General features: G+C 42.9%; 1 protein-coding gene across 3 annotated transcripts; it reads right to left on the reverse strand.

The window, feature by feature from the left end:
- Positions 1-4,567: 4,567 nt before the first annotated feature.
- On the reverse strand, positions 4,568-12,939 carry LOC115171342 (hyaluronan mediated motility receptor). Of its 3 annotated transcripts, none has more exons than XM_029728084.1 (7): positions 12,443-12,939; positions 11,874-12,031; positions 9,600-9,793; positions 8,630-8,830; positions 8,382-8,534; positions 8,051-8,153; positions 4,568-4,894 (listed from the first exon to the last, which is right to left on the reverse strand). In XM_029728084.1, the coding sequence occupies exons 1-7, from the start codon at positions 12,537-12,539 to the stop codon at positions 4,862-4,864; spliced, it is 939 nt and encodes a 312-aa protein (XP_029583944.1). In that variant the 5' UTR covers positions 12,540-12,939; the 3' UTR covers positions 4,568-4,861. The 3 variants fall into 3 exon arrangements, with proteins under 3 accessions (XP_029583944.1, XP_029583935.1, XP_029583926.1); XM_029728075.1 differs by lacking the exon at positions 4,568-4,894 and adding an exon at positions 6,766-7,280 and having other exon boundaries at positions 11,874-12,028; positions 12,443-12,938; XM_029728066.1 differs by lacking the exon at positions 4,568-4,894 and adding an exon at positions 6,766-7,280 and having other exon boundaries at positions 12,443-12,935.
- Positions 12,940-13,217: the final 278 nt, after the last annotated feature.

Genomic DNA, 13,217 nt, shown 5'->3' on the forward strand with positions numbered 1-13,217 from the left:
GTGGTTCAGGGTGGTGTGTTTGATTTAAGGGTGTTGGTTTTAGTAATTCCGGGTGTTGGTTTATGTTTAGGTATTTCTATGTGGAGTCTAGTATGTCTGTTTCTATGTCTGGTGAATTGGTGTTGGGACTCTCAGTTGAAGGCAGGTGTTGTCTATCTGCCTTTGATTGAGAGTCTCATATATGAGGGTGTTTTTGATTTGTGGGTGATTGTTCTGTGTTCAGCCCTAGGCTTTACCAGACTGTTTGTTGTTCGTTCGCTTTCGTGTTTTGTTGTTTTGGAGTGTTCTTTTGATAATTAAATAAAAGTCAAAATGAGCATACCTGCCGCATTTTGGTCCTCTTTCACCGACGACAACCGTGACACCGGGTCTCACTTTTTGGACCGGAGAAGACCTCTACTACTGACTAGCCAAGTCCCTGATACTAAACACTGTTCAGAAGTAAATGGGGAGAGGGTTTTATGTTTTTTATGTTCTCAGCTATTGATGACCTGGTTAGTGTCAACATGTCTAAGACAGAAAGGGAAAGGGGGATACCTAGCCAGTTGTACAACTGAATGCATTCAACTGAAATGTTTATTACGCATTTAACCCAACCCCTCTGGGGAACAGTGGGTTGGTTAACTGCCTTGCTCAGGGGCAGAACAACAGGTTTTTTATCTTGTCAGCTCGGGGATTCGATCCAGCAACCTTTCAGTTACTGGCCCACGCTCTAACCACTAGGCTACCTGCCGCCAAACTGGACACTCTCCTGTCTTGTCCAATCAAGTATCAGGATTTTGACATCTGCTACAGAGGTTTGTTTGGGTCAACGCAGCACGTACCAGACGTGAATGATGGAAGAGATCCAGCCAGAGTTAACATGGCTTAAAGAAAGTAACATCTGCATCTGCCTTGTCTCATGTTTTTTTTTATTACACTTTCTTTCTTCTTCTGTACCTCTCTTGCCAATCGGTTTGGAGCATCTTTTCCATTCTTGACAGCTGGGCTGAGTTACAGACTGCTTAACGACAGGCCGACAGACTGAAAGACACAGATGGTTCAATTCTCATGTCACCCGTCTGCGTGGCAGAGGGGCAACAGGAGGAGAATTCACACCCACCGCCCCCACTTCTCCACCCCTGTACTGACATGCATATTTTCACATTGTTAATATGGTCATTGTGTCACGCACCATATTTTGTGCCACTAATTTCATTTATTCAAAACATACTTCTTGGAAACCGTGTGAAGGCATGGAAGTGAGGTTTGTTGAATCCCGTTTTCTGAGACCAATGAAGGAAATGGGCTCCCTTGTCTTCCCTTGAATGCCTTTCGGGGAGAGGGTGGGCGGCGTCGTGCTAGTATGCAGGGACTCAGGGAGGCTCAAGTTTTCATATTGTTTTGCAAATGTTTTAAGGTTTGTTGTCATACCTCATTTGGGGCGAAAGGGGAGGCCTTATTCTTGTGGTGGAAGATACAGTCATCCGGCCAGTCAAGGCCACCTCTACTGCTGGGGAGTAGACTACTGTGTGTGTCGAACAGAGCAGCATAGCAGACTGAGAAGGTGTAAGTCCATAGAGAGACAGACAACCCCGCTGACAGGGGTAGACAGGTGGGAAATGCTGTAATAACATTGCAGATGGGGGTTTGAGGTGTGTGTGTGTGTGTGTGTGTGTGTGTGTGTGTGTGTGTGTGTGTGTGTGTGTGTGTGTGTGTGTGTGTCCTGATACCCTCCTTTCATCTGAGCACCCTGTTGCTGAAGAATCTCACAGAGCACAAAGTTCATTTTCTCTTCAACTTCACTAAGAGGTTATCAGGCAGCTGGTTGTGCACAGGGAAAATAAGTATATTATGTTCTGTCATACTATATTTATGTCCATAAAGGAAATAACTATTTTGTTTTCACGTACATCATCAGTAAGCTAAAAGGAAAAGTGGTTTTAATAGTGCCTTCATAAGTTTGAATATGCTTAACAAAATGTATCAAGATGTCCAAATAGAATTTGCACCTTTTGGATTTTTACGAGGGAGATCAAATAAAAGCTTATCTTGGGATATCTTGAATTCAACTGGCATTCCGATTCAGTGGATGGTGTGGAGCAGAGCTCTATAATTGAAGACACATTTGAGAGATGTCTTAATGGCTGCCAAAGAGCTCCACAGACAGCAACACTGGTGCAAGAGAGACCTCTACTGGCATGACCATTTTTGGAACAGCCCCTCGTATTGTTGTTATACAGATGTCTATCCTGCTAGCCAGATGGAGTTTATGCCACATACATGCCATTCAAATAAACCCCTTTTGAGGCTTACGACCTGGCTGACCATATTCTCATTATCACAGCTATTCTCTCGGCTCTCTTCTACAAGTAGTAACACATAAATTAACATTTATGCCCTATGGCAGACAGAGGCGTAAGTATACCAACAACTGCAGGCTTGTTTACTACTGCACACCTTATGTCAACATTACATTTGGCGTGTGTAACAGCGCAGTGTTCAAAAAAGGTTATTCAATGCTTATGAATGTTCTGTGTCATCCCAGTGAAGCGTTGATTCCCAGTATCCTCCTGCATTCATCAATGCTCCACAGGTTGGTGGACTACCACCTTGATTTAACGGGCCCTGAGAAGAGGCCTTACTACCACCATGATAGATTTTCCTAAAGACAGGACAGGTGTTTTAATGGACAAGCGGAGGGAGAGGGAGGAAGAAAAGGGAAAGGAGAGGAGCGATAAGACAGAAACTTCAGCTTTTTTCCCAGGATACTTAGCAGCCTTTCCCTTCATTCCTCCTTTTATGGTTGAGAAAAAATCCCAGTTGGGTATCAGGAGTGGGAGGCTAGGGAAGATAAAAAGAAAAGAAACACCGCTGAGCAGAAATGATGCCTCAGAACCTGCCTGGCACTAAGGTATTTAGGCCCTGTGAGAAAATAGATTACAGATGGCTCCTAAAGTTGCAGGGGGAAATGTCTCAAGCCTGGTGCACCTTGTATCCTCTATGGGTGCCAGACAGATGGAATGATACCTTGCTGTGTTCACATTCAAACGCAAGTTGAAATCATAGCACATAACAGTAGTAGACATGGTTCTAAACGTGTCTCATAGAGGTATATGTTACTCAACTCCTGGAATGGAATATGGAGGGATGGGTACAACTCCATAGCGAATCCAAAAGGATTATAACAAGCTAAAATTAGAGGACTAGAAATCCAGAAGTAAGGGAATGTATCATACATTCCTGAGGGTCATATACATTCCTGCTAAATAGCAGACTATGGTAACCTACTATTATACTATGGTTGTAACCTCTGAGACTTTTTGTTAGGCATCTTAAAGTTCGAAAATAACACCACATTTTCTTGTGATTTACTGACCATATGCGAGATTGGCAATTTATAACAATGAAACATGTTAGCTGTAATATCACGCACTACTTCTTGCCAGGGTAAATACCCAATTGTGCTAAAACTAGGCCTACGGTAATCTGCGTGAAACGTAGAAAGCACATCTGTCTTCCAGACACACTAGAAGAGTTGGAGGTGTGCTAACATACAGCAGTAAAGGGAGACTTTCCTCCCCACCAGCTGATGGTTGTAATAACCAGCTCTGTCACTTCACCTTTGCACCCTGTGGCCTGGCTGCCTGACCCATAGTGGGCGTCTGGACCCCCTGGTCACCCCGTCGGCTGTAAAATAAGCTGCTGTCGCTCGCCAACGAGGGGTCAACGGTGTGTCAACAATCCTCCATCGAGCCACGAGTCCCCCCCCAACCCCAACCCATTCTCCCTTTGCACCCCAAAGCTCTGAAGGAGCCCCTGTCCTCTTCATTTGGAGAGCACTAATTGAAGCTGGACAAAGGGAGCTGCTGAGGGTGAGGGGCTGTGGAGGACTACTTCTTCTAGCACACTCGACATCAACACTAGAACTATCCTCACGTGACTGAGCTACACACTTGTTTATCCAGAGAAACTGTTGTCACTTCGTGCGATGTCCTTGTGAGTTTTAGATTTAGAATAACATCTTGTTTTGGTAGTGTTGTGTCGCGGAGATGTTCCTGTTCATAGAAGCGTAGCGAGCGTGGGCGTCAGTCTGGCCGTGCAGCCCCTCTCCAAACCCTGACACCTAACCCCTTGTGTGTGTGTTTACTCACGTCAGCGTTAAACATTTACATATCCTTCTAAACACGGTGTCAAACAACCACATAATTCCACTCTGTTTTACATTAACAAGCAAACGACAAGTTCCTCTTTTCCTCTGAGAGCAACAGAAAATTCTCCCAAACATCCATAGTAATCAATCTGGTCTAACCAAACATGAGAACATGGATGGACTTTCAGTAAACAACCTTCACCTCGGGTAGGGTGAAACCTCATCTGTAAGATTGTGCAGAATCAAACAGGACTCGACATTTTGGCAATGTTTTGTCTTTAGTAAGCAAGAAACCTCTGTGAGAAGCCGTATGCCTGTGGCTTGTTAGACCCAGAGTTCAGGAACGAGTGTTTTCTGAGGCACGTAGAGGCATTCCTTACATGGACCCTGTGTACCTATAAAGTGGCCTTTTTACAAGAATCGAACAACTCCCAGTCTCAGCCATTTCTATTTATAACCCCTGGGTGAGGACTTCATATTTAGACAAGCAGGTCAGTAGACAAACATTCATTTCACACATAACAAAATTCTAATTTTTAATGGATATATCCTGGTGTTGAATGTATATAATGCGTTTTCCCTGGTTGTGACCGAGGTTAATAATAAACCCAGGTTGGATTCTGCATGGTTGGGTTCTTAACTATTTATTATGTGCAAATTCAACTGGTTTCCAGCTGCCACACATAGTTCATCCTTGGCTACACCTTCGCCTTCCAGAACACCTTCAGGTCATCTGACTTCACACACGGCAGCCGTTGAATCCTGTTGTGTTTGATGTAGAAATGAATTAGACAATGTCTTTCAACAAAATAAAATTTAGGGGGTAGATCAGCTTTAATATTGCAGATAGGTTGTAGATTCCTTCAGCGTAATTGTCTGATTAATTTCCAATCCCACATATATATTTTGGGGAAATATATACAGTACCAGTCAAAACATACCTACACATTCAAGAGTTTTTCTTTTGACTCATTTCTACATTGTAGAATAATAGTGAAGACATCACAACTATGAAATAACACATATGGAATCATGTAGTAACATGTAGCCATCCTTTGCCTTGATGACAGCTTTGCACACTCTTGACATTCTCTCAACTAGCTTCATGTGGTAGTCACCTGGAATTAATTTCAAATGAAACGTGTGCTTTGTTCAAAGTTAATTTATTTCCTTAATGCATTTCAGACAATCAGTTGTGTTGTGACAAGGTTGGGGTGGTATACAGAAGATAGCCCTGTTTGGTAAAAGACCAAGTCCATATTATGGAAAGAACAGCTGAAATAAGAAAAGAGAAACGACAGTCCATCATTAGTTGAAGACATGGTCAGTGAACGCAGAAGATTTCAAGCTTTGAATGTTTCTTCAAGTGCAGTCACAAAAACCATCAAGCGCTATGATGAAACTGTCTCTCATGAGGACCGCCACAGGAAAGGAAGACCCAGAGTTACCTTTGCTGTAGAGGATAAGCTCATTAGAGTTACCAGCCACAGAAATTGCAGCCCAAATAAATGCTTCACAGAGCTCAAGTAAAAGACACATCTCAACATCAACTGTTCAGAGGAGACTGCGTGAATCAGGCCTTCATGGTCAAATTTCTGCAAAGAAACCACTACTAAAGGACACCAATAAGAAGATGACACTTGCTTGGGCCAAAAAACATGAGCAATGGACATTAGACCTGTGGAAATCTGTCCTTTTGTCTGATGAGACCAAATTTGAGATTTTTGGTTTCAACCACTGTGTCTTTGTGAGACGCAGAGTAGGTTAATGGATGATCTCTGCATGTGTGGTTCCCACGTGAAGCGTGGAAGAGGTGTGATGGTATGGCGGTGCTTTGCTGGTCACACTGTCAGTGATTTATTTAGAATTCAAGGCACACTTAACCAGCATGGCTACCACAGTATTCTGCAGTGATACGCCATCCCATCTGGTTTGCCCTTAGTGGGAGAATCATTTGTTTTCAACAGGACAATGACCCAACACACCTCTAGGCTGTGTAAGGGCTATTTAACCAAGGAGAGTGGAGTGCTGCATCAGGTGACATGGCCTCCACAATCACCCGACCTCAACCCAATTGAGACGGTTTGGGATGAGTTGGAGCACAGAGTGAAGGAAAAGCATCCAACAAGTGCTCAGCATATGTGGGAACTCCTTCAAGACTGTTGGAAAACCATTCCAGGTGAAACTGGTTGAGAGAATGCCAAGAGTGTGCAAAAGCTGTTATCAAGGTAAAGGGTGGCTACTTTGAAGAATCTAAAATATATTTTGATTTGTTTAACACTTTTTGGTTACTACATGATTCCAAATGCGTTATTTCATAGTTTGTCTTCACTATTATTCTACAACGTAGAAAATAGTAAAAACTTTTGACTGCTACTATATATATATATCTTTTAAAAATATATTTTCCCTCTAACCCTACCATGCTTTCTCCTAATTGGAGTAAACTAATTGACAACACCACACTTTATGGACAATTTATTTTACAATAGTTCCCTTTTGTTTGTTTTTAATCCAATCCTTCAGCTACCATCTATCGCTAAAGCTCATCTAGTTTGATTTTTATTTTGCCATATATTTTTTGCCGTTTCAGAAAAGTTCTGAACCTATGTACATTTCACAGACACAGTATATTTTACATGAGTTTTGTTTTTAATCCCACATCTGGTTAATTGTAAATGATGGGAGTTAATGTCAGGAATGTTCACCAGGACAAAACATTAGCATGTGTTGTGGTTCTCTGCTCATCAGCTAGAGTCATCATCAGGATTGGCAGAGTAACAACAACACAGACATTCTCAGGTGTTTTTACTTGTTGATTTACTATGTTCCACCAGTGTGTCTGAAAATAGACAATGACAGGAAAGTGTGTCCAAATAGGAGAACACTGTAACACTCATAACAAAAGATAGACTAACAAAGTTGCATATCACACTCCAGGACAGTCATGATCATGCAGTGGTTTCAAGACATTTAAACAACGACAACAATAGAACGGTGAGGTTGTATGGTTCTCAGCAACAGTTGAGTAGCTTCGACAAACAGCCAAAAGTTAGGAGTGCCTCCACTGGGTTGAAGAAAAATAGATGGATTTCATGGTCTTCTGACCTCAAGGAGGTTTTTGATATCTGTCGACAACGTGCCCCCCCTGAGAATACAAAATAAACTATAGGTGAGTCCGGCCAAAAGGCAATGAACATAAACCACACACACAGGGCCTACACAATTTACAGTGAGAATATTATGGAAAATTCAACATCTGCTCCCTCCCCAAACCTTCATGTAAGGAACAGTATGATATTTTTATCTCCCTCAAATGTAAGAGTCATAACATGAGTCTGTTCTCTGGTGTGTGAATCAACCATATAATTCATAAAAACGGTAATGCATTTTAGCATGGTCACTTGTCTCATGTCCTATACGTCTCCTCCGGCAGTCCCTATTGTTTCGGCTAACTTCCTCTTCTCTCAGGCTCACTAGAGACTGCAGCCTGCATCATCTGCACTCAATCAGAATAATCATCTCAAAATGTGCACTCCAGAGCCAGTCAAAAGGGAACAAAGCACAGAGACCACTGGGAAACACCTCCTCCAGTCGTCAGTCATCTCATTCCGTTGGTTTGGAAGAGCAACCCATTGCCTGGAACACAGCCATGCATAGCACAGACTGACTGAGAAAACCAGACAGAAATCCATGCCCAAGAAATGAGGGTTCATACGATTCTCCAGATCCTAGGCAGTCATATTACTATTGCCATGTCCATTTAGACCAGTGATGCACAACTCCCGTCTGTAGTCATTCTAAATCCAGCAAGCAAACAAACTCACTGATTGGCAACACACAGCAAGACGCAGCCCCTGAAATGATGTGCAACTCGTGGCCATTGGTTCGGTCAAAGTTAGTGTAGGCTATGCTTACTTGGTGGGGTGTGAACTGGCTGAAGAGGTCCTCATACAGCTTTCTCCATTTGTCCACCTGGGTTTGCAGGTCAGCCATCTGACCGGATTCCCAAGAGGGCATTCTGCAGAATCGGAAAGGGAATGGAATAAATTGTCATGGACATGTGGGATTGAGAAAAGCCTGTGTCTGTAACCGTTGTTACCAATTACATTAGCTATGTCTAGAACTGTTATGGGGCCTGTTTTGCTGTGTCACGCATAACTGACTGTTAATGGTAGGAAGAAAAACTGATCTGAGACATGTTGTTATAGGTAGAGGCCTCGGGTCATTGAGGACAAATTGCTGTTACCTGTCACAGTGCTGGCTGACTGTGTCCTCTAGGGGGCAGCACGGCATCTGGGTGGTGCTCTCTGAGCTCTTCCTCAGCTCTGCTACCTCCTTCTCCAACCGTTTCACCTGCCGCACCAGAGAGTCCTTCTCCTCTGACAGGCAGTCTTTGAATCTGGAGGGTTCACTCAGAGATTAAATCTGGTGTTATCCACCGTCTGTCTGTGCTAAATAACCAATGACAACAGAGTGATGGTAGAGCATAGCTACCTCTTGACGCAGCACATCCAGTAGCGCTGCTGTTCACACAGCCACTCAAACTGCTCGGCCGTCTCCTGGAGCTTCTTCAGGCTGCCCTCGTTCTCCCGCTGCAGTTCCTGCATCTTCCTCTGGTTGGCGCAGCGCAGCTCCTCCAGCTCCTGGGTGCTAGCAGCGTAGCAGCACTGAAGCTCTTCCAACTCCAATACCTTACTGTCGGCCGAAGACACATAAGAGACCCTGAACTTAGGTGCTTAGAAATGTTTCTAATTTGTGGTCTTACATTTTTTTTTGTGGTCTTAAAATCTATTATGCATCATCACTCCTGAATGTTGCATGAACAGCCAATATATCTAACCAACACATAACCTCCAGGTCATTTTCGTGTACTATCAATCATGAAAACGTACTTCTCTATGATTCCCCAGTTTATCTTTCACAGGCAAACGATGAATTTCAGCTTGAGGGTTTGAGCTGAGCTCATGTTAAACTCCCCTTTATCATACCCCTAGTGCAATGCTACCCCTGAAATCACGATGTGATAACGTATTCTGACTGTCAGCCAATTTTCCAAACTGGGGATTCAAAGTCAGCAAGTTATAGCACAGCATGCTTAAGGGCACGTGTGTTTTTGCAGACTTAAAATCACAAATCCAAACGTTTTTTATTTGACGTGTGACAACCTGACTAGTTGGAGATCTGTTCAACGTGTTTTTAAAACAGTTGGGACGGCTTCACTTGGCTCGTGTTTGTAGGAGATGGTAATCAAAAGTTAGGAGTTTCATGAATTTTTATGTTTATTTGCTGGACTGGCTTTACTTTTACAGTATGTCCATTTGTACAGCTGGATAAACCATAGCTAAATACTGCTGCCATTTAAAAAAAGTATGTCTTATGTTTTTAACATTAAGGGGGTCTTTGGGTACACACACAATAGTACCATTTATTTTCTCCTTCCCACAATGCAGGACAGTAGACTTACCTGTGCAGCTGCACCTGGAGGTCCTCGGTCAATGCAGCTCTCTGCAGGTCCTCAGTATGCAGCTCTTCCACCAGGCCTTCCAACTGCACCTCAGAACTTTGCAGGTGCAGTAGCTCCGAGTTGACCTGTTCCAGCTGTAGGCCCAGCAGTGCAGCATCTCTGGAGCTCTCCTCCACCACAAGATGCACCCGTTGCTGCAAGAACACAACCAGATCCTTGGTGAGGGCCACAGTCCACACAAACAGAAACACATGGCTAAACACAAGGACACAGATGCTGTATGTATTCAGCACATGCTATTGTAAGACTTCCCTCAGAAATGGGAGGAATATTCATGACATTCCCTCTATTATATTGCTAGTATTCATGTCATCCAGTTGACACACTCTGGAGATTTTACAAGTGTCTTTTCCAAAAACACCTACAGTGGCTTGCGAAAGTATTCACCCCCTTTGGCATTTTTCCTATTTTGTTGCCATACAACCTGGAATTTAAAAAACAAAATTGGGTGGGGGGAATTGATTTACACAACATACCCACCACTTTGAAGATGCAACATTTTTTTTATTGTGAAACAAAGAAGAAATGACCAAAAAAACCTGAAAGCTTGAGCGTGCATTACTAGACACCCCCCCCCAAAGTCAATACTTTGTAGACCCTACTTTGTAGACCCACCTTTTGCAGAAATTACAGCTGCAAGTCTCTTGGGGTATGTCTCTATAAGCTTGGCACATCTAGCCACTGGGATTTTTGCCCATTCAAGGCAAAACTGCTCCAGCTCCTTCAAGTTGGATGGGTTCCGCTGGTGTACAGCAATCTTTAAGTCATACCACAGATTGAGGTCGGTGCTTTGACTAGGCCATTCCAAGACATTTAAATGTTTCCCCTTAAACCACTCGAGTGTTGCTTTAGCAGTATGCTTAGGCTCATTGTACTGCTGGAAGCTGAACCTCCGTCCCAGTCTCAAATCTCTGGAAGACTGAAACAGGTTTCCCTCAAGAATTTCCCTGTATTTAGCTCCATCCATCATTCCTTCAATTCTGACCAGTTTCCCAGTCTCTGCCGATTAAAAACATCCCCACAGCATGCTGCCACCACCATGCTTCACTGTGGGGATGGTGTTCTCAGGGTTCTTCCCATATGTTTGGGGAGTCTCCCACGTGCCTTTTGGCGAACACTAAACGCAATGGCTTTTTTTCTGGCCACTCTTCTGTAAAGCCCAGCTCTGTGGAGTGTAGGTTTAAAGTGGTCCTATGGACAGATACTCCAATCTCCACTGTGGAGCTTTGCAGCTCCTTCAGGGTTATCGTTTGTCTCGTTGTTGCCCCTCTGATTAATGCCCTCCTTGCCTGGTCCGTGAGTTTTGGTAGGCGGCCCTCTCTTGGCAGGTTTGTTGTGGTGCCATATTCTTTCAATTTTTTAATAATGGATTTAATTGTCCTCCGTGGGATGTTCAAAGTTTCAGATATGTTTTTATAACACAACCCTGATCTGTACTTCTCCACAACTTTGTCCCTGACCTGTTTGGAGAGATCCATGGTCTTCATGGTGCCCTTTCTTGGTAGTGCCCCTTGCTTAGTGGTGTTGCAGACTCTGGGGCCTTTCAGAACAGGTGTATATATACTGAGATCATGTGACAGATCATGTGACACTTAAATTGCACACACATGGACTTAATTTAACTAATTATGTGACTTCTGAAGGTAATTGTTTGCACCAGATCTTATTTAGGGGCTTCATAGCAAAGGGGGTGAATACATATGCGCGCACCACTTTTCAGTTAATTTTTTGAAATAATTTTTTTAAACAAGTTATTTTTTTCATTTCACTTCACCAATTTGGACTATTTTGTGTATGTCCATTACATGAAATACAAATACAAATTCATTTAAATTACAGGTTGTAATGCAGCAAAATATGAAAAATGCCAAGGGGGATGAATACTTTTGCAAGGCACTGTGTAGATAAATGTGGCTAGCAAGCCCACACGTGCGAATAGTTGAACAGAATTAGGATTTGACAAGGAATGTGTCAAGGCAATTTTGCTTAGCTTCACTAGCATTGGAATGTATTGAGTTTATTGCATTGAGATTCTACATTCAATTGAAAGTAGAACATTAGAAAGATGTAGAAAATAGCATGACTTCTAATCCATGCAATTACACAATACTACATTAGCATGTACACTGTAATTATACTGTAGGTACACATATTCACAGTGACAAGAGCCGTCTGTGGTCAACCAGTGAAAGGATGGAAACAAGACATCAGTACCTGTTCATGATGGACCCTGCCGAGCAGTTGATCGTGTTTGAACATCAAATCTATGTTGACCTGCTCCTGTTGGCAGAGCTGTGTGGACAGAGCCTCCAGCTCATTCTGCAGGCTCCTCTCTCTCTCCCTGGCCCCCAGGCATTCCCTCTCCAGCACTGCTGTACCAAAAGAAGACGACAGCCCTGTGACTGGAATGGTTATATTGTCCCCACATCAGAGGACAACTTTCCTTTACCTATTCAAATGATTCTCTCAGTCACTGTACAGTAGGTTTGGACTTTGAACCCTGTAAAATCCTTGGTGCCTGTTATATGGCTTAACTAGAAACAGTGAAATCATGACATCATTCACCCTGAGAATAGCTAACTCTGTTAGTGTATTGCTGTTTTTCTTGTAGAACTACACTTTATCCATTTTGAAAATGGTTATGATGGTGACATGTGTACAGTACATTGCTCAATGACAGGCAGATTCTTCTTTGAGTGAATAGCCAACAGACTAATAATCCAAAGTAGGTGATCTATAAGTCCTCCCAGTCCCATAATGACCCAATAACTACCAATACCTACCTTTATCATGCGCCAGGCGGTTACACTTAGCCGTCAGGTACTGGATCTGACTGTTGTCTTCATCGCTGTAGCTATGCGCTCTGAAAAATCTCCTCATTCCCGTCTCCCTCGTTCCCTTACTGTGGTTCACCTGTATCGTTCAGCTTCCATGACTGTCAGATGCAAAGGGGCAAGCCACTGATTTACTAGCTTCTTCTAGTTGCTTGGCGCCCTAAAGACAGAAACTCCTCCCGTTTTCATATGTCAATGATAGCAATAACACCGATATAGGCCTATTTCTATGTCACTTTAACATTGAGACGGAATTGGAAAAATACCAAGAAGTGCGTGTCACTGGATATACTAAGGATTTAATTGACGATTTAACCTTTCAGGGCCTAGTTTGTACATGATCCAAAGTTATATGCAAATCTACCTAAACGGTGCCCCTCAGATTTCATAACATTCAAAGCCCAACATGGCAATTGGACAAGTTGTAGCTAGCAGGCACCTTTGGATGCATATCTAAACTACACCCTGGAGCTATACACACTTACATAACTAACCTTCTGGTAAATAACTTTAAAACAGGTACCTTATTCTTTACTTGACATTTATATTTTGGATCTTATTTCAGGGGAATAAAATCCATAAACGTTCCTAAAGAGGAAGTATTGTCTGCCTGGCAGACAATTTCCTCGGCTTTGCATTTGTACCATTACTGAAATTGCTATATAATTATCTAGTGACATGTTTTTATCCTCATCTGAATCAGGGGGGGTTGTGGGCTGGGAGG

The sequence above is a fragment of the Salmo trutta genome, chromosome 3 (genome assembly GCF_901001165.1).
Source record: "Salmo trutta chromosome 3, fSalTru1.1, whole genome shotgun sequence".
Taxonomy (NCBI): domain Eukaryota; kingdom Metazoa; phylum Chordata; class Actinopteri; order Salmoniformes; family Salmonidae; genus Salmo; species Salmo trutta.